Source organism: Hippoglossus stenolepis, chromosome 24 (genome assembly GCF_022539355.2).
Source record: "Hippoglossus stenolepis isolate QCI-W04-F060 chromosome 24, HSTE1.2, whole genome shotgun sequence".
NCBI lineage: Eukaryota > Metazoa > Chordata > Actinopteri > Pleuronectiformes > Pleuronectidae > Hippoglossus > Hippoglossus stenolepis.
The window spans coordinates 798,202-819,648 of NC_061506.1; the positions used below are offsets into that span (position 1 = coordinate 798,202).

General features: G+C 46.2%; 1 protein-coding gene across 1 annotated transcript; it reads right to left on the reverse strand.

Annotated features, from left to right (window-relative positions):
- Positions 1-730: 730 nt before the first annotated feature.
- LOC118103157 (prolactin receptor-like) lies at positions 731-20,047 on the reverse strand. The gene is given in 10 exon segments (XM_035149774.2): positions 731-3,850; positions 4,128-4,197; positions 4,295-4,316; positions 4,319-4,381; positions 4,971-5,124; positions 5,208-5,386; positions 7,430-7,599; positions 8,650-8,791; positions 10,712-10,816; positions 19,919-20,047. Coding segments are annotated over 9 exon segments (1,575 nt in total). The 5' UTR covers positions 10,800-10,816; positions 19,919-20,047; the 3' UTR covers positions 731-3,163.
- Positions 20,048-21,447: the final 1,400 nt, after the last annotated feature.

Consider the following 21,447-nt stretch of genomic DNA (forward strand, 5'->3'; position numbering starts at 1 on the left):
CACAGGCTCACACACACTTGTTTTTGTGCATTATAAGATTAACATAATGGACCATGAAGCGTTTTTAGGTCACTCATTTGGTTTCAAAGCTGTTTACTGTTTATTTGAATGTTTTGAATTGAACGAACAAGACGTTTATTCAAAGTTCCTCGGTCCACAAACAGGAAATGAAGAATCTGTTTTATTTACTTCAGTTCTTACAATTCAACCTGGATTCATCTCCTGACTGGACGAGGCAGTTAAAGCAATGTGCGGTAAACTGACGACAGGATTTACAGACTTTAAACCTTTTGTTTCAGCGCAGGAGCAAACTCGCAAATATGATATTTAGCTACTAAAAGTATTTGTAAGGAATCAGAAGCCATTTGTTCACCTTTAATCATCGCTAATCGGCTGATGACACTAATTTGAGTCATTTTGAAAACGTGACAAGTTGTGATCTAAGTGTGAATAAGTGATTTCAGACTCATGATTAGATTTAATATCTCATGTGAATGTGCCACATGGACTTTTTGTCTTTAACCCACAAGAACAAACTAATCATGAATTCCTCTCTAAGCTCGTTTGATTAGTTAGTTTACGGTTCAGGTTCCAAAGCCTTTTGCTAACGAGGAGAAGAGCTGGTTCAGTTAAAACCTGGTTTCCTGCAGAACTCAGGACTGATTCCTGATCAGCTCGTCTCTCTTGAACCGTTGGATGGTAGAAATGATGAACCCTTCACACGCTCAGCTGCCTTTTCACTTTTTATTGCAGTCACGAGAAACCAAAAGTGCTTTAGTCCAACAAGAAGAAGGTGTCACAATAAAAGGCGATATAGTTGTTTACCCAACACAATGTGCACGTACTGTCGGTGTTTGCTCCTCCACCACTTTCCTCACACACACACTTCCCGGCGTGTCGGAGTGGCACGTTGGCCGCTCGGGCCGTCCACACTTCAACACAACCGGGGAACAACAAACAAATACTGCTCAGTGAACAACAAGGCACATCCAGGCACAATAACAGATACAGCACGACATCGAGCGGCAACGAGCAGACGACACGACATCAGTGAGTTCAGAGGTGACGAGGGTCGGGGGAGGAAGAGGAACAATGACAGCTTGTTTTCTAGTTCGAGCTCCAGGTCTCATGTCGATCAGGATCGATATCACTTTGATTGATCCCTGATCAGCACCGTGATCCTGAGGAGCAGTGAGAGAAACACACGATACAGACAAAGACTGACGAGCTTTTCAACAGAGTCAAAACACCACAGGTACAAACGATCAGCATCTAGATCCCAAAGTACGAGGAGGTGACGGACGAATCAACAGCTGACGGTGAAAACAGGATTCAGGCTCGTCTCCGGTGCTCGACGGCGTCGGTTTTCTACTTTGGGTTTTAGTTTGGCACGATTCGCCAACGTGTCACGAGAAAGGTGGCGACAGCGTCGACTTCCAGAGTCACAGCACAAGACCAGAAGAAAGAAGCACGTTAGAACAAAGCTTTGGCAACAGGGACGTGATCCGATGTGAGGTAGCTGGGATCAGGACGTCCGACACTGGGAATAATGATTATAATATAATAATAATAAGATAATAAGATAATAATAAGGAGAAGAATCTTCAGGTGCTTTCCTTCTGGTCACATCCCACAAGTCTCAACTCCCACTTGTGCCTTTTTGCAATAAACTGCACACATGTCGATAACGGTGCATTTTAAGATTTTCTACGAGACATTAAAGTGGTTAAAATAGTCAGAGATCAGTGGGTGTGATTTGTTTTGGAAAGTTTCCCCAATTTGTTGGATGCAGAACATGAATTCTAACATTGGAGGCAGGTTAAGGATCACTTACACACCTCCTTACCTCCTCTTCATCAACATCTCACTAACTCTGGAGGAAGAGCTGCTAATACTCTAATACTTCATGATTCTGGTTCTTTCTTTGCTGTTTGAATAAAACTAAACCTAACTTTTCTTTCAGCATGTTGAAAATATATAAAAGTGCTTTTTGTCATTGTGTTAAATTCATAATCTTTAGGAATAAAGAAAATATACTTTTGATTCTCACGTTTGAATTTGTTTTCTGTAAAATAACGAACCTCTCGACTGTGAGGAAAAGAAACAGAGGTTCTGCTTCTTCGAATTCACAGTTTACGTTACGTCGATAAAACACGTTATAGTTTGGAACACGTCAGCAACACGGTGTCGGACGATGGATTGAACACGTACCAGGAGGTTGGATTCATGAGCAGTGGAGCGTAACTACTGGAGGACGAGATGATTGAGAGCGACACACACGTCTATGTTCTGTGTCCTAAACCTGGAAACCACACGGGAACGAGATGCAGAGAGTCGATATGAACCAGATATAAAATAACTAATAGTTCATCTTTCAGTGAGAACAGCTTTTATAACGACTTCACATTAAAAACAGCAAAATGAAGCTTATTGTCTCGTGTGAAACTTCAGGTTGTGTTTGAAATCGCTCACAATCAACTGACTTCTCCACTTCGTGTTGAGCACGAGCTGTAAAAGACTCCGTATCCCACAATGCATTGTGGCAGAAGACACTAAATCCTTTCCTAATCGTTCATGTGAGAAACTCAGTGTAATGATGAAGATGAGCAGCTCACGTGCACCTTCCACTCCAGTGAGTGAGTTCAAACACAACCTGATGAGGAAGGCGAACGGTTTGAACACCAGCTGAGGATCTGAGCGGTCCATGCACCAGCAGCTCACTGCTCTCCTCCTCGGCATTGCACAGTGTTTGTGTTTCCTGAGAAAGGCCCTGAAGCAAACACGGGTTAGAAGAAGCAGCGCGCGGTGAAGTGGTCCTCGTTTATCTGAAGCTGCAGGAGGCGACTGCACAGATTTCATAGAGCTCATTGTTCGTTCATTCACCTGAAATCTGATTTGTGCATTGAACAGCACGTTGGGTTCCACAGAGTTCCACAGAGACGAGGTCCAGAGGAACGATGACAGAGGACAAGGTGTCGGTCGCCCGAACACAACACTTGGGATATTGCACCAGAGACGGCGTTTAGCGTTTGAAACGTTGCTTTTCTTTTTCAAACCAACATCAGTTTGTTGAATTGTTTCTCGAGGTCTGAACGTCCTGCAGACGCTCTTCAGTTTCCACACATGTCCACATATTTCTAACTGTGGACGTGCTTCCTGTCAATCAGCCCCGGTTGTCGACGGCGACAGGCAGCAGAGGCACGGACGCTTCGCTCCTCTCGGCCTTGCCGCCGTCTTTGGGCTCGCTCATGAAATTCTTCCTGGCTTGGTACTCGGCGAGTTTCCTCTTCTTCTCCTCCTTCTCAGCGTCGTCTCCGCAGCCGCTCTGCAGAGGCGGGAACTCCCTGCAGTACGGCGGCGGCAAACACGGCACCAGATGCACCTCGCCGCTTTCGTTCATGAGCTGGACGCAGGTGTAGAAATCCTGAGGCGAGCCGATGGTGGTAACGGCGGTGGCGTCGGGGGCGGGGAAGGAGTCGCCCTGTCCCATCACGCTGTAGTCCGTCCCCGGCAGCGACAGGATCTCAGGCCTTGGCCACGAGGACGGAGCCGGCAGCGATGGAGCGAAGGCTTGGGGAGGCGAGGAGCAGTAGGGCGACAGGCTCTGCATGTAGGGAGTCGGGTTTTGGGTTGCGAGCTGGAGGCGGGCGGCCGCGGGCGTCAGGTCACCTGGAATCACCAAGGCCTCCTTGTCCCCGCCCATGGGGTCGGCCTGGGCGCTGTAGTCCTTCGCCGTGGTCACATATATACTGTCAGCGCTGACCTGGTCCCACACCTCCTCCGTGTAGCTCGGGGGTCTGTAGCTGTGGAAGTTACTGAGGTGACGGTTGATTTCATCCAGGTTCCCCTTCTGAAGGGAGGGAGGAGGAAAGAGAGGAGGAGTCAGAAAGAAGAGGTGGGGAGAGAAGGAAGGAGGATGGAGGAGGGAAGAGGAGAAGAGGAGGAGAAGAGGAGGAGAGGAGAAGAGGAGAAGAGGAGGAGAAGAGGAGGGAACATGAAGACAGATAAATGTCTGAGTGGCAGCTTAAAAACCACAGAATATTGTTTGATGGATGATTGGGTCAGATGATCAGTCCAGACCAGCGACAGGTGATTGACAGGTGAGTCAGACGTTAGATCTCAGTTACCTTCATCAGCAGCGGATTAATACCCATGATCCTCGGCTTCGGAATCTGAGGCAGGAAGTACTCTTTTATTCTGAAGAGCAAACAACAATAGAGAGGGAGAGTTTGAGAATCTACACAACAAGTGTGTGTGTGTGTGTGTGTGTGTGTGTGTGTGTGTGGTTTCTTACCTTCTGCTCTGTGGAATGACACCAAAGCGATGACCAGCAGAGCCAAGACGCCGACGCCCGTCACCAGGATCAGCACCAACAGTTTCCCTGGAACATTCAACAATTTATTAGTCACCGTCCCTCCTCCTCCTCCTCCTCTCCTCCTCCTCCTCCTCCTCCTCCTCCTCCTCCTGCTCCTCTCCTCCTCCTGTCCTCACCCTCTCAGAAATAAATACACACTTCAACATCTCTACACTTGCACACAAACACAAACACGGTACAAACAGCTTCTGTCATGTTCAGAGTAACAAAGAGCATCGAGGGCCATTTACTGTTTATATATAAATATAGATTTACACTAAAATACTGTTTCTATGAGTCTTTGATTTCTTTCAAACGTCTTAATATTTCAAGAATAAAGTTTTATCAAATATATTTGTCATATTTTGAGAATAATTGTAATATTTGATGTTTTGGGAATCAATTCATATTCAGAACATTTGTTATATTTCAAGAATACGTTGTGTCCCTTTAAATATTCCTTCCTTGTGTAAAATAACCAGTGGAGCTAATGCTGTCAAATAAAAAGGAATAATAATAAACCAGGATTCACTACATTCAAAACGACCATAATTAGGAGACTGATGCTAATGGCGCTGCGTGGGTGTTGCCATGGAAACGCGGTGCATCAGGCTACCTGCCGGCAGTTTGTTGGGGATGCTCATCCGCAGCGTGGCGCTCCACTCGCTCCACAGGCCGTAGTTCTGCGAGCGGCAGCGGACTCGGATGACGTAGTGGCCGCCGGGGAGGCCGAGCAGCTCCACGCGCGGCTCCCGCAGAGAGGGTTTGACCTGCAACACACCGTGAGCACTTTGTTAGGAACACCACGCTCGTCCTCTGGTGTCGCACAGCGTCTGCGGCGTCCGCCCCGTACCTTCCAGTTGTCCGGCTCGGTGATGCGTCTGTACTGAAGCTCGTACAGCAGCGTGATCCAGCCGTACTGAAGGTGTGACGGCACCGGGTACGTCCAGGACAGCAGCGCGTTGTGGCCCATCTCGTCGCCGCCGGGGTCGGTCAGCTCGTAGGTCACGTTGACGGGAGCTTCAGTCTGAACTGTGGACGACACAAACACAGGACAAGCTTCAGAATCGAGACAGTTTCTCTGGTTTCATCAGGATTTCAACATTTCCCAGAGTTCTCGTCACTATCGTGTTGCATCACTGAGAAATCACAAAGATCGTTTGTTCCAATTCTCAATTAAAAGTTCAGCAGCATTAATCGTCTCCCTCTCCTGGGGCTCATTAATTATCTCCAGAGTTTCACTGGGTCCAAGATCGTCACATTTAAACTGGAGGTTTTCTGCTTTCGAAAACAAGAGCATCCAAACAAGAGCATCAAACCTTCTTTACCTTAGAAAGTGACACCACAGAGGTTGAAATCACGATCGAAGCTTGACAGATTTCCCAGTTTCTTCTGCCACAGTCAGAGACATTCATCACATGTCACAGCCTGAACAACGGACTCAGTTACAATCAGTCCAGGTCTGATGTTGCTCAGCAACTGTTTGTCATTTGGTTTTATTGATTTCCACTTGTTGTCTAGATTCTTCTTCTCATCCCTAATCGCATTGACACACCTTCTGTAATTTGGAAATGTTTCCTCGTCCTTTGAAAAACTGTGATAGTCATTTTCTATGAAAGAGAATTACCACAGCACCAGGATGAGAAACACATTCAAATGTTATAACATCAAAAGTTGATTTTATATAATATTTATATTACACAAGAAATGTTTCTCGATAAATGAAACCAATCAGCAAGAGGGGAACATAATAATAAATATATAACGTGAAATATTTGATGTTATAACATGATCTGTGTGAACTAATCTCTATGATGGGGCCTGATTTACACCATGACTTGTTTGTTTGTGTCATATTAATGTGAATGTAGTTGTAAGAATTGACTCCAGCAGCTCATCCCGTCGTCTGTTCCCTCTAACAACACGTTCATCTCTCCTGCACATGGACGTCACAGCAGCAGCACGAAATCAAAGTGTGAACTCCCTGAGACATTTCACTTGTGACCTTTCGGTTGCTCTGGCTAATGGAGCCCTGCGCCGCTCTGCGCCCGCAGGCGGGGGCTGCGGTCCCTGCTGGGTCCAGATAAGAGCAACGTCTCTGACCTTCTCCCATGTCGGAGGCCAACAAAAGATTACCACGCCCGTCATGTGGACCCTCACGCAGGTTACACGCGTGTTAGCGCTGATGGAGCCCACACGTCTTGTGTTTTTCACATGACACAGACGCAGAGCAGACCTCGGCTGTGCTGCCGCTCCGATCCAGAGCCGATCTGCAGCGTCTGGATAATACCAGTGAACCTGATTAACCTCAGAGGCTTCCTGCTGCTTTCAGGCTCCTGCACATAGAAGCGTCTCTTGAATTCAGTCGTAAAGACAAACTAGGTGAACACATTTCACACTGAATTATTTAAATGTGTGTAATTACAGAGGTGTGTGTGTAAAGTGTCGTCATCCAGCTGGAATGTGGAGTCTTTGAATTATAACCAGGCCCGAGGGCATCTCCCATCATCAGCTCTCTGCTCGACTGACTCTACAGACGCCTGCTGCTGCGACGGCAGCTCGGCTGCGTGAGGACGCTCCGTCTGTCAAAGACACGTCACTGCTGAGGAACACATGAGGCGATTCAGGCTAAGGTCAAGGTCAATGGAAATCTATGTCATCAGGAAGTCAGAATGATATCTTATAGAGTATTGTATTAACTTTCACAACCAATAAGATCAGAGACACGAGCTACAGCGTATTTAGAAACCAATCGTGTTCCTCAACCAGCAGCTTCAGTTCCTGACATGCTAACAATGATGTCACAGTGACCTTTGACCTCTGGAATCTCATCAGTTCATATTTGAAGTGATCAAAACGTGAAGCAATGACCTAAAGTCAAGTGACCTTTGACCTTCGGCCACCAAAATGTAATCAAGTCATCCTCGAGTTCAAGTGAACGTTTGTTTCACATTTGAAGAAATCCCCTCGAGGCGTTGTTGAGATATCGTGTTCACAACCATGGGACGGACAACCTGAACGTCTCCGGCCACTAGGTGTCGCCAACATAAGCCCTTTGAAACCAGGCGTCCTCACCGATATCAGCCACGTCCAGGCAGTGCTTCTGGGAGGTGTAGTTCCTGGTGGCGGTGACGGCGGTGACGTTCATGCAGTAGATCTTCCAGATGGACGTGTGGCTGCTGTCGAAGTGGCAGCTGCTGGGACCAGCGCTCGTGTAGTCGGGACATTCCTGTCGGGGGCCTTTACTGGGAATCAGAGAGGAAGAAGAAGTTTCAGTTTTATAACTTTCTTGAAATCAGAAAAAGGAGAAATACAGTTGTTAATCATTTCATTTTGCAAACTTCAGACGATAACTTTGAGCGTTTGTCTGAATTATGACAGTAACGGTCTCTTCCTCCACCAGGAGACAACACGCAGCAGAAGAATAACAGAGTTCAAGGTTTGTTCTGAAACTTTCTCTCTTCTTGTATTTAGATTTAATTTGAACATTTCAACAGACAGACGTATTATCATGGAGCTGTGGACGCTTCCCACTCGTGACGCAGGTTAGTTCTTCAGCAGAGCGTCGTCTCCTGCTCTAGTTTCCCGTGGGAGACGTCTCGACAGAGCGTCAGCTGAGCTCATTCCTCCCGTCATCTAATAAAGACACAGGAATTGAGCTGTAATGTATTTTTTTAGCATCCGTCTCATTTCTGATGGTTTGGGTTTTTTCACTCTGAGAGATTTATTTCTACTTGGAGCCACGGATCAAACTGATTCGTTTAAACTCACAGCTTCTAATGAATCGAATTAAACTGTTGAGATGAGCTCCAACTAGAGCTGGAGCCGGCCTGAAATATGATTATTGGACCAAAGTAAAAAGATTGGTTGTTGGTTGAACTGTCAGAAACATTTATGTTGTGATCGATTCTCTTCAAGCTTCGATATGTTTATCATATTTGATGCCTGAGAAGCAGGCGACTCATCGATGGGTCTGCGATGCTGCGTCGGGTCAAACACACAATCCAATTCGTCCCCGTTTTCGCCATGTTGACGGGCTGGCGTCCGCCCGGCGCCACATGAGGCGGCGTTGGGCGTTTCAGAGCTGCTCTGTAATATCGACCTGTTAAAAGCTTCACAGTCGAGTAGAGCACGAGAAATCAAAGTGGATTTAAAACGACCTAGAAAACGTTGGGCCTCTAAGCTGCAGGGAAATGTGAAAACACAGCGACGCCTCCGAAATACAAAGTCACAGAAACACGAGGATCCGAAAACACTTTGAGATGAAAGAAACTCAGTGAGTGTGATGGACGCACTCTTTGGAGTAGGTGAGGACGTAGGACACGACCTCGCCGTCCGTCAGGTTGTCCAGCGGACGCCACCAGCAGGTGAAGTCCTCCATGTTGGGCGAGCGGCAGTAGTAGATGTGAGGCCTCGTCGTCACGGCAACTTCCTCCCCTGTGAGAAACAAACAAATGTAATCTGATGCAAAAACGACTGAGGAGTGATGAAGAGGAAACTAAACGATGAAGAGGAAACTACACGATGAAGAGGAAACTAAATGACCAAAGGTATGGAGGAAAAAATAATCAATCTAATCTAACAGTCCTCTCACACACACACACACACACACACACACACACACACACACACACACACACACACACACACACACACACACACACACACACACACACACTCTAATGAATGTGATCTCCAGCAGCAGTGGAGAATCGATCTGAAAGCAGCAGGAAGTAGAAACGCTGCAGCCGACACGCTGAGAGGAAGAATACAGATCTGAAAAGATGATGGAAGATGTTTGATTTGAGGACACACACAACAGCCGAGTGGAGCTGAGACGGGTTCTGGTCCGTCAGGTGTGTTTACTCCTGAGGAGTCACACATGTTCCACCACAGAGACCTGATCATGTAGGAAGCAGGATCAAAGCAGCAGCGTGTGGTCGGGGGGGGTAATCCACGAGAGAATGCAGCAGGGAACAAAGGCCCGGTGTGTTCCTGTAAGAAGCTCAGTGATCAACGCCGCAGGAACTGTTCGAATCAACAAGCTCCACTTCAGAAACAAAGTGACGCTGGGCCAAGTTCTACCTGCAGCAGATTCAGGAGCACTTTGTTTTCTACACAGCATCAGGAAGCCATCGACGGACAAGAGATACACAAAGAGACCACAGACACACTAAATGACTCGAAGGAAAACGTTTAAACAGAGACACAAAATGTCCAACAAGAAGTAATGTCCAACAAGAAGATCTAAAATCACTCCAGAGACACGAAATGTCCACAAATAAAGAGAAAAGGTCCAGAGACGTGAAAACGCAGCTGCCACACAAACAGAGGATAAATAAAAGATGACACTCAGCATGTGGAGCTGAGATGTGACAGGAAGTAAAGCTCTCATCCTCCTTGCTTCAGCACCGGTGACCTCTCAGAGCGCCGCCACCTCCAGGACGGAATCCCACAATCCCTCAGTCTCATATTTATTGGAACCGACACAGAGCAGAACCCGTCTTCCTCCAATTTAATTAGTGAATAAGCTTCATTTCCCAGGAAGTGGAGCAGACGCTGTGTTTAGGCAGCGTCCGGACACCGCTCTGTACTTTGAGACGAGGCTTGTGACGCTCTGACGTCAACCACCTGCTCTTTCCTCATAAAGACTCAGTAGAGCCGCTGTGCTCTTCGCTGTCGCTCTGAAAGTGCAGCGCTGACATTATCCCTGAAAGCATCACATCTGGGAAAGGTTGCCGAGAGGAGAGGGCTCCTGCAGATTTCATTTCCTCGGAGCTTTACCATGAATCTGTGTCTCTTCTCTGTCTCAGCTCGCCGTCTACAAACAAGAGTTCCTCTTCTGATTTGGACCCAGTTTTAGGATTTCACCGGATTTTCCTCCACTTCCACAACAAATGAGGTGAAAACAGAATCAGAAGACTTATTATTATTCTATATCCAAGTAGAAACACTGGGAGAACATGTATATGTCGAGTTAATCAAAATATAAGAGGAGCAAATAAAGAGCTGCATAGAAATGACCCCTGAACGTGCCGTTACCATGGCAACAACAAGCATTTTTTAACCCCACGGTATTTTCATCCATGTTGTAAAGTTTCTGACTCAAATCAACGTAAACCAGTTGAAACCAGTTCCTCTCAAATCCACCTGATCAGAAACATCCAATCACCTGCAGCTCGTCGGAGTCCGAAGATGGTTTCAAGTTCTCATCTCAGCTGTTTGCATCTTTAAATCCGTGAAATCAAATGAATCAAGAAAAGATTAAACGTCTGTCTTTCGTTTCATTGTTTCCCATCATGCATCAGTCCAGAGCTGGAACCGAACCCCGTCCAGTGACGCTGGTTTCCCACTCACCGTGGTCGTGTCCCGCTCTGTACGTGGCGTTCAGCGTCAGCGTCGTGCTGCCGCTCAGCAGAGGAAGCAGACAGAGCAGCAGCAGCATCCTGCCGGCGTCTGGTCCTGTCAACACAAACACAAACATCATGAGGCTCACGTCACCTTGTAAACATGTTTGTGTTCACGTCTCGATGGAGACAAAGACGGAGCAGGTGAAATACACAGGAGCAGAGTTTGTTTTTAAGTCAACGTCCATCCTGAAGACAACACAACCTCTGAACACATCGTTTATACATCAAACTAAAAGTATATAAAAGACCAAGTTCACTGCAAAGATCTGATCAGAGTTCAGCTGTTCCTCCTCCAGGTGGACGTGACGCACACGGAGGCTCGAAGGACGTGATGTTAATGAAGAACCAGGGAATAAAGATGGACGACATGACGGCTCCAAAGATATATTTGATATCTGCATGTGCAGCTCGTCGCGTCTTTACTGCTGCAGCATGAGTCTCTTGGATCCTGCAGCTCTGCAGCTCTGCAGCCTGCACAGCTCCTTCTCCCAGTGAGTCCCTCGTGGCTCTGGAACAGAAGGATGCATTTCTTCGTAGAGATGAAGGAGCCTTGGAAAAGGGAGCGAGATAATCACTTATCAAACACAGCCTCTGAAGGATGAGGCCCCTGAACAAGGACACAGCTTATATCACTGAAACTATTGATTCCAGAATAAACCTTGGGCTACAGAACACTAACTATTCACCAGAAAGACTGAGAAGCTCTTCACAGGAGGAAGGAGTGAACGAGGATCAGGTTTAATACCAATGAACCATTCCTCTTCTGAAGGTTTGAGACACTTCATCAATCGCTCATGGTTTCTGCTGCAGATCCACTGTCATGGAAACGCTCCACAAGCGTCCTCCTCCTGAGGAGCAGCAGCAGCGTCCTGAACTCCTGAACACCTAGAGCTCCCCGTCGTGGGGACCTAGAGCTCCTCGTCATGGAGACCTACACTTCCTCGTCCTGGGACCTAGAGCTCGTCCTCGTCATGGGGACCTAGAGCTCCTCGTCATGGGGACCTACAGCTCCTCGTCATGGAGACCTACACCTCCTCGTCCTGAACACCTACAGCTCCTCGTCCTGAACACCTACACCTCCTCGTCCTGAACACCTACAGCTCCTCGTCCTGAACACCTACACCTCCTCGTCCTGAACACCTACAGCTCCTCGTCCTGAACACCTACAGCTCCTCGTCGTGGAGACCTTTTCTTCAACGCCACAGTCGACCACACCGCTCATCATCGTCACAGGAGACCGCGGGCGCCGCCCCCTCGTGTTTGACCTTTTGACGGCGTGCTCTATTCCTGTTTGTGAGTCCATTCTTACTTCATTACTTCATTGTGCCGGAGGAGCCCCCGAGGGATAAATAAAGTTTTATTGAAGTGAAACCATGAGTTCCACCCCCATCGCCCCTCATGATCTCGCTCTGTGGGAAATTCTGGTCCATGTGACGAGGTCGACCAACATGTGACCCAAACACAGACGGACATTGAGAAGGTCTGAATCCTGACAGAGTTCCTCCTCCTCCTCCTCCTCCTCCTCGCCCCCCCCCCCTCACGGCCTCAGCTCGCCTGCAGCGTTCAAGCGTTCAGAGAACTCCTCCATGAACAAAGCAGGTGACGGATTCCAGTTGTTCCACAGTTGTGTTGTTTGTGTTTCACAGATAATTAACGTTAAGATTAAAAAATGTTTTGTATTTTCCAAACTGAATCAAAAGGTCAAAACAAATATTAACCTCAGCCTTACACATTTAATTATCAAGTTTAATGACAATTAACTTTTCAGTTTGAGCAAATTAACCTTGGACATTTAATAATTATAATTAGTGTTTGATTGTAATCTGTTAAAATATAATAAACATGTCTCCTGCTCCTCTCAGTGGATCTGGTGACGGTGGAATGTGGCTTCACTGCTCAGCTCTGTTCCTTCACCAGGAATCAGATCTGTGCTCTTTAACATCCGGCTGAAAGCTCATTAGTCTCATCAGCTTAGTGCAGTGGACTGAGTCACAGACCACAGAGTCACACGCTGGAATATCATCATCCTGCTGAGAAGAAGAAGCATTTTGTTGCTGTTGTATAAAACACAGGCAGAACATCTGGAATATTCTCATATCAATCTGCAGGAAAACCAGGAACTTTAGCTCTGGAACTTTCCCTGAACTTCAGCTGGAGAATCAAAGATCTAAATGTGTCTCTGCAGCTCCAGGAAACATCAGCGCTGGTTTCCAACTGGAGAACTTTACCAGGAACCAGCGTTTTGCAAGAACCCAGGAACCATTAAGAACCTGGAACCAGGAACTTTAGCTCAGAAACAAGGATTCAAATGCTTATCTGAGTTTAGTGGTTTTTAATAGATAAGTTCTGGTTTTAGCTTCACTTCAGTGAATGAATGATGTCTTTTACTTTTCCTCCATAATTTCTAAAATGCTTTTCCTTCCCCGTGTGTTTGAAGCTTCTCGATATCGACATTTCCTTCAGGATCACTAAAGAAGCTTCCACCATGAAGCTGCCGTCCAGTCACTTCATCCTCAGTCTCACTCGACTCTTCTCTCTCATGTTGGATGAACAAAGCACGAGAAAGTGACGGAGACGTCTCAACTTATTTCATTTTCTACCGAATGAGGTTTATTCAGGCTGAAACTCCACGAAGCATCAGTGTGAATTCAGCTTTTCACAGATGAAATGTCATTAGAATGATTATGAACGTGTCCGTTACATAAAGTTTATGATTCAGCTCAGCACAGTTTATTTAAACCTCGTCCGTGTCTCCTCACCCAGGACGATTCAGAACATCTGATGAATTCCTGATCCACTGATTTGATTTGTTGATCTGATTATATCTGAACATGTGATCTGATCGTATCGCGTCTTTTCCTTCGGTCGATCCTCACTCCCTCCCTCCTTACCTCCTTTTTCCTCTTCTATCCTTTCCTCTTCTTCTGTTTATCTTATGTCCGTCCTATTCTTTATTCTTCCTCATCTTTCATCCCTTTATGGCTTTTACCTCCTTTTTTCTAGGGCTGCAATTTACAATTATTTTCATTATTGATTCATTTGTCAATTATCTTCTTAATTAATTGATTCATTGTGTGTTTCCCAAAACCCAAGATGACCTCATATGTCTAATTCACTTTACTGCTGTTAGACGAGCAAAGAAAATATGAACATTCAAGAATCTGAAATCAGAGAAATGAATTTAGTTTCTCATTTTATTCATCCTGTCTTTTGATTTGAACTTTCTTCTTCATATCTCTCTCTCTCCTCCCGTCAGCTGAACTAAATCCAGAGCGTTTCTCTGCATCTGTCAACCAGGGTCACGAACCTCACACATAGAAAAACTAGATGAGAAAACCATAAAATCAAAACTGATCCACTGATCTGCAGCAGAAAGACCCTCCAGCGCTGAGACAACAGTTCCACACAATAATCCCTGACGTGATCTTGGAGGATTAGAACAAAGCCTTGTTGGGTTTTATCTGGAAGTTTCAGCTCGACCTTCACGCACCACAGGTCAGTGAGACACAAGACCAGTGACACCACGAGAAGAAAGAAACCACAGCAACAGTCTAATCCTCCAACATCTGTCGACCTCCCCTGAAACTGTTAACCTGAAAAATACTACAGCCGATCTATGTGTTTGTTTGTTTCCCACGAGGAGTTTGTTTGTGTGTCCGGTCCGGAAGCTGAGAGCCGCGGTGCAGACCAGAGAAACGGATCCGTCACGTCTGAGCCTCCATGTGACGGAGCAGCAGACTAAGTGGCTGCAGGCGACTGCTCTTCACATGACTCGGTTTAAAATGATCACAAATAAAACCCCCTAATGTTCACTACGTCCGTTCTATTTGAGGCAGAGAGTCGACGCCTCTGTCTTCTCACACTTTGTGTTGTGATGACGTCTTTTCATTTCATTACCAGCAGAGATAACGCGTCGGGAGAAATGTTTGCTCCTGGATTTCATGTTTCTGTCCGTGTCGAGGGCAAATCCAGATGTTTGCAGCTGTCTCCATAATAATGAAACTGCAGAAAACCTACATTAAAAAGACTCTGAAGATAAACTCTCATTTATCTGAGATGTTAAATGTTCATCAGGTGGAGTTTTTCCACCGTTTTCTGACATTTTAAAGAAATAAAATCTTTTCATGCACAAAAGAAGATGAATATGTTGATTATTAATCACTTCATGATGATTTCTGTTTGGTGTAAAGAGCAGCGCGTTGTAAGCAGACAGAAAAACTCTTTTCAGAAGATTCCAGGTCAAGTTACTGAGTGAATGAGTCGGTGTTGAATTAAAATAAAGTGATTCTACGTGGAAGGTCAGTGAGTGAGCTGCGTTTACTTCATGCTCATAAAACTGATGCAGTGTCCAAGGTCAGAGTTTTACACAACTGCAGTAATATTCACCTTTTCTAACTAAATCCTCTTGAGCCAATGAAGCAGAAAGTCCCATGTTTCATTTGGGGAAACAATCTGTCAGTGAACGAGTCTCGTTCCCTTCGGGCTCCTCGCGTCGCCTCCGGGCCGGAAGACAATCCTTCACTTCCTGTCCCACACGGATCCACTCGGTCCAGCTCCGGGCTCGTGACTCCCTTTTGGTTTTCAGACGCAGACGGAGAACTGAGGAGGTTTTGAATTCAGTTAGTTTACTCTGTGCGATGCAGGTTTAAATGGTGACGTGAGGTTTGTTGTTGGCTGTTGCCGGGAGACGCTGTGAAAACTTTACACTTTCACTGCAGCTGCTTAAACCTGCAGCTCGATGAAGCCAATCACCTGAAGAGGAACTCGAACTAACGGTCGACCTGTACGGCCCGTAACGCCTCCGTGTGCAGAACGCCTCTGTGATCACTTCCACATTACAACACCTTGATGATAAGGTACATTACATAGGTTTATGGACTCAGGACTTTGACTTTCAGACGATCTTTGGCTGAAGATTAAAATTCACACACACACACACACACACACACACACACACACACACACACACACACACACACACACACACACACACACACACACACACACACACACACACACACACACACACATAACTCAATTACATCAGAATCAGGACTTTGGATCCTGATCTAGAGAAAAACTGCTTCGTGAGAAAGTCGACATGTTCCAGGAAACACGTTCGTCAACTGGATCAGAAAAGTTCTGCGTTGACAGATGAACAACACAAACTTTATGATATTAAATCTCAAAGGTAAAGCGTTTGGTGAAGGACACACCACATGATTCATTCTAATCCAATTATTAGAATGATACAATTGATTTTCATTTTGAATTATAATCGGTCGTCAATATTAAAGTTGTGTTTTCTACCTGAGGATAAGTTTCGATTTAAAGTCCAATTAACTTCACAGACCAAAGAAATGAATCCTCCGGACCAGAAACCTCCCACGTTTCCAGTTCTCTCCTCCACAGATCATCTACTAATTAAAACCATTAACGTCTGAAGAAGCTGGAGCCGTCCCTGAGGTCATTGAAGGCATCGTTCAGTTGGACTTTGACATGTTTCCCTGACGGAGCTGAAGCTGGAAACCGTGACGACCCGGCCGACCGACCTGAACCTGAACGCATCGATAACAACGCATCTAACAAACGCTCCTCGAAGGTTCATCTGAACGTGAACGCAGCGTCGCTCCTGGAGAAATGAGCGAGCTGCAGGTCGGGCACGTTGTCAAACCTGTCAATCAACTCACTGTGAAGACAGAGACGTCCCTGATGCTGATGAAGAGTTTATAAATAAAGTGTCAGAACCACGCGTCAGGACCAATTATTCAATATATTCCTGCTCTCTTTTAATTGGCAGGTGGAGCAGGTGATGACAGCTCGGACACGTCTAATTATAGAGAGCTGTGGGAGCTGGATTCAGCCGGACGGAGATTCGTCTTCACTAACTTGACGAGACGGGTGTGGAGGGACACAGATCCTGCTCCTGACAGCCGAGGGAGGAAGCGTCTAAAGCTGCTTCTTCTGTTTGCACCTCCAGGTATCGAGTGGCGTCGCTCCCCCGAGCCGCAGCTGAGAGCGTCCACCCCGAACTGAACCTGTGACCACACATCTCAAAACTCAGAACGATTTCATTCCCATGTCCTCGTCAAAAAAAACCTTTAGAGTTGTTGGACCTGCAGCTGCAGCGAGGTCAGATCAGATGTTTCATGTTGAAGCTAAACATCGTGATTCCAGCTCAAACATGAGGAATCTGTGACGGTGTTAAACACACAGAAGAAGACTGAAGAGCTGAAAGACTAAAATAAAGAAGTAAATCACCAGCAGGATCATCAATAATACAAATAAGGAGTAGTTTAAATGTCTGAGATGCTTTGATCACTTCTTTATGATCGACACGAGCTCAGGTTTATTCACGATGTCAGAAAGTCACCTTGTTCAGGTCTCGTGTCAATCACACAACTTGAACCCCCCCCCACCAGCAGTTACTCAGTAGTTGAAAGAGTCAGAACGTAACGTCACTGATTCTCAGAAGTGAGACTCCTCCTCGTGTGGGAGGAGACGCTGTCGACAGCGAGTTCACAAACCTGCAGGGAAACAGGACTAATATTAAAGTGTTGGAGATAAACTGACATTTAGATGAATCACCAGCTTCTGTTAAACTCGGATTATTAGATTGTTTGACCTCATTTGAATGTTGTCAGAGGCAGAAACATTAAAAAAGCTATTTGAAGTTAGAGATCAGACTCCACAGGCGAGTTTCTCACACAACAACAGGGAAAACTCACTTTGTCCAGATCGTCACAGAAGAAAAACATCGGCTCACTTACTGAAAAGCTCACAGGAGTTTCCTTGTTTGAGAGGCAGCTGTTCATATGTATTTATGTATTATTAAGGAGGATGAAGAAAAGCCTTTCCCCACAGAGAGGATGCTTTCTATCGTGTTCTGCTGCTGAAGCCTCTTTCAGGCTCGACACCATCTAAAGGCCTGAACCTGTGAGTGTGTCAGTGCGTCTGAGACGTCTCCATCTCGTCTCCTCGCTGCTCGTCCTCGCTGACGTCAGCTGGACTTTGAGTCCACGGCTCCAGGAGCAGATCCCGCAGAGATAAGTCTTATCTGTGGAGCACGTACTGGGAGCAGCTCCGCTCAGGCAGCGGTCGGAGCATCCACCCGTCACAGCAGCGCCGCGGGCTGCACACACAAACGCACAGGAAGTGCTGATCCGAACCGACAGGGGCATTCGATCCACAGGAAGTCACATGTTATGTTTGGCATAAGCACGGCAGCGTTATGTAACTGGACTGTGTCCACGCTGACCTGTTACTGATTCACACAGTGACAGCTTCACATCAACAGCACGCTGGTGTTCACTGTGCACGGATTAGAACCAGCAACCACCACTGACTTCAGGTGCTGGTGGTGGTCGTGTCCCAGGAAGATTCACCCCCAGTCCTGCAGCTGCTTCCCTGGTGCGCGCACGTGACCAGATCCTCAGACGTGCACGTTCATTACAGAGGTGGAATCAAAGGCTCAGAAAGACTTCATGATCCAACAGGAAGGGGGCGTATACCTCCACCTGATTGGCCCCTTCCTCACCATATTGCCTGGAGCTGATTCAGGATCAGATACATTATGATGATTACCTGTTTATACAGAGTTACATTCTGCACTCGCCTGATTTCTTTACATCACAACAACTAAAGAGTTCTTCAATCAACCCTTCGACCAAGTTTCAAGTAAACTGGTCCAGTGGTTTCTGCACAATCCTGCAGGTAATAAAAACAACCTGTGGGTGGAGCTAACGCGGCTAACGCTGGGTTCATGTGGCCACCAGGGGGCGCCGGCTGCCGCAGACGGGTTTAACGCAGCCTCTCTCCTCACTGCAGAGAGGCTGAAGTCAGGCAACAGTACGTCTTGTATGCATCAGGAGGAAGAGCCTGGAGGGGAACATCCCCCCCCCCCGTACCACGATGACGCAGACGCAGGGTTTGGCCTAGTTTGTCAGAAATGGCGGCTTTGTCCTTTGATACCAAGTAAACAATGACGGCGGTGTCAGAGCAGGAAGTGACCACAGGGCGCAGGACAGCCAGCAGACACGGCCCCGTGACCAACCACAGAACTCGAGGCCTCGTTACCAATCACCTGACCTCTGACCCCTGGGTCCTGGATGATCGCTAACGGCTCTGATGAAGACGGCCCCATCAGGGTCAGGGTCAGAACCCGGAGGTTTCAGACGACTCAGGTTCATTTCCTGACCTGATAGTAAGATAATAATAAGATTTCTTTAACATTAGAATATGAATATATCACCTCCTGCCGTCATCAGACCCAAACCCCCCCCACCAGCTGCTCCTCCCAGCGCCTGACAGCCAATCACTGGGTCTCCTCACAAAACAATGACGGACACATGGGACGATTCTTCTCTAAAGGCTAAACCCTAACCCAAACACATGTTGGATGTGTGTGTGACAGATGAAAGGTGAAATAAATAACTCATAAAACTTCATATTTGTGTTTTGAATTAGTAATTTGTTGGAGTTAAACTGTAAAGAGGAAAGCAAAGTGAACGTCTTGTGACAACTCCCCTGATTCGTCAGTTGAGTCTCAAGGTTCAGAGAACGAGTTCACGTTGGGTGGGATCGTCCGTTTATCTTTTATCTGGAACAACACGTGTCAACTGAAAAAGATGCTTCCATCATTTTAATCATTTCTAGTTTGTGTGTTTTTGTTTTTATCGTTAAATAATATTAATAGTAATAAGGTTTTTTGTAATGTGTGTTAAAATTATATGATATAAAGGTTTGAACCCTTTTTCTTGGTTATTTCTGTTTACATCTTCTTTTCTACACATTTGGGACCAAACTTTATATTTTTACATATTTCTACTGACTCTCCTGCAGCTGATAGTTATATTGTTCTAGTTATTTATTGTTATATATATATATTTATAGTTCTATAGTTCTAAAGACACCTTCTCCTCACTACAGATTCTTGCACTTTATGAAACGAGCAGAACAAACATCTTGTGCTCTGGGTTTATTAAATATAGTTTTATATTCCTCTGACCTGAGGAATGAAACCAGTTGAACCTGATGAGACGTTCAGGCTCCAGAAGAACAGAAACTTTTCCTGAGGAGAACGAGCAGCACCTGTGCACGCGCGCTGTGTGCACGTGTAGCTGCAGATTAGAAAACACGAGCGCGTGTCACTCACCAGGTAAAAGAAGCGGCTGCAGATTGGAGGTGCTCGGACGGGACCGGGACCGGGACCAGGACCGGGGGGTGGGGGTAGTCCGGGTAGATCCTGCTCGGAGCTGCTCGGAGCTCTGACAGCCGAGTGCTGCGTTCACGGACTCACTGGACGTTCCTACGCCCACTGATCTGAGAGCAGATTTACCCCACCTGATCCAGAGTCAGCAGCCAGACACCAGCTGGAGCCTGGGACCTCCTACTCTTCATCATAGTCCTCCTCCTCCTCCTCCTCCTACTATTCCTCCTACTCTTCATCATAGTCCTCCTCCTACTCCTCCTCCTCCTACTCTTCATCCTCCTCCTACTATTCCTCCTCCTCCTCCTCCTCCTCTTCATCCTCCTCCTCCTCTTCATCCTCTTCTTCTTCCTTCTCCTCTTCTTCCTCCTCATCCTCAATCTGAACTCAACCCTCCCACCTCCGTCAGTTCCGCTCTGCGCCGCTGGAGGGCGTCATAGAGATCAACTGTTCAAACAAATGGTAAAAAATAAATAAATACTTTGAATGATTTAATAGAAATTCTTATTTTTAAATAATAATATCAATAATTTAGAAAAAATAAGATTCATTATTTTATTATTGTTATAATGAAAGTTTTATTGGATTTAATGTAGAATCCAGATGTTGCCATGGTGACACGTTAAGTTCATTAAGTTTAGTTTGTTGTGTTGTGTTGTTGTGTTGTGTTGTTGTGTTGTGTTGTTGTGTGGTGGTGTTGTGAGTCAGCGACAGACGATCTGCGGCGATCTGCTTTTCTCTTCTTCCATTTCCAGATTCAAGAGTTTGAAAATTCAATAAGGACGATTATTGTTTCAAAATGGCCGAATGAAAAGTTCCCCCACTCACACATTCTAATGTTAACAACTAAAACACATGAAAACAGAGCAGAGCACGTGACCCTGACCCAGTGAACTCCTGCAGCTCCTCCTCATACGACGTGAGGAGGAGCTGATCACTGTTCCTGTTCCTTCGCCCCACGGAGACAGAGACAATCTGATGATCCTGCAGAGCTCACAATGTCCCAACTGCTAACATGGAGGAGGTGGGGCTCACACACACACACACACACACACACACACACACACACACACACACACACACACACACACACACACACACACACACACACACACAGACATTCACATGCAGCCGTGTCCTGCAGGAAGAGCTCATGCATCATTCATGCATTTTGCAGAACTATGTAAAGTCGCTGACGTGCGGAGCGAAGCCAGCGAGTGAAACTGATCTGAGAGCAGAGACAGAAGTGAAGTGTGACGCTTCTCACTGCAGCTCAGCAGATATCATATCATATTATGATATAATATAAATAAGATCTAACATTTGAAGTGATCAGAGGTGGAAGAAGTCACGTCTTCAGAATCACAGACTGGGAATAGAGACAGAAAGTGAAGCCAAAGTGATCGCCCCCTGCTGGCTAACTGCAGTACAGACCAGTTAAATAAATGTTTATTTCCTTTTATAAAAGATTCAAA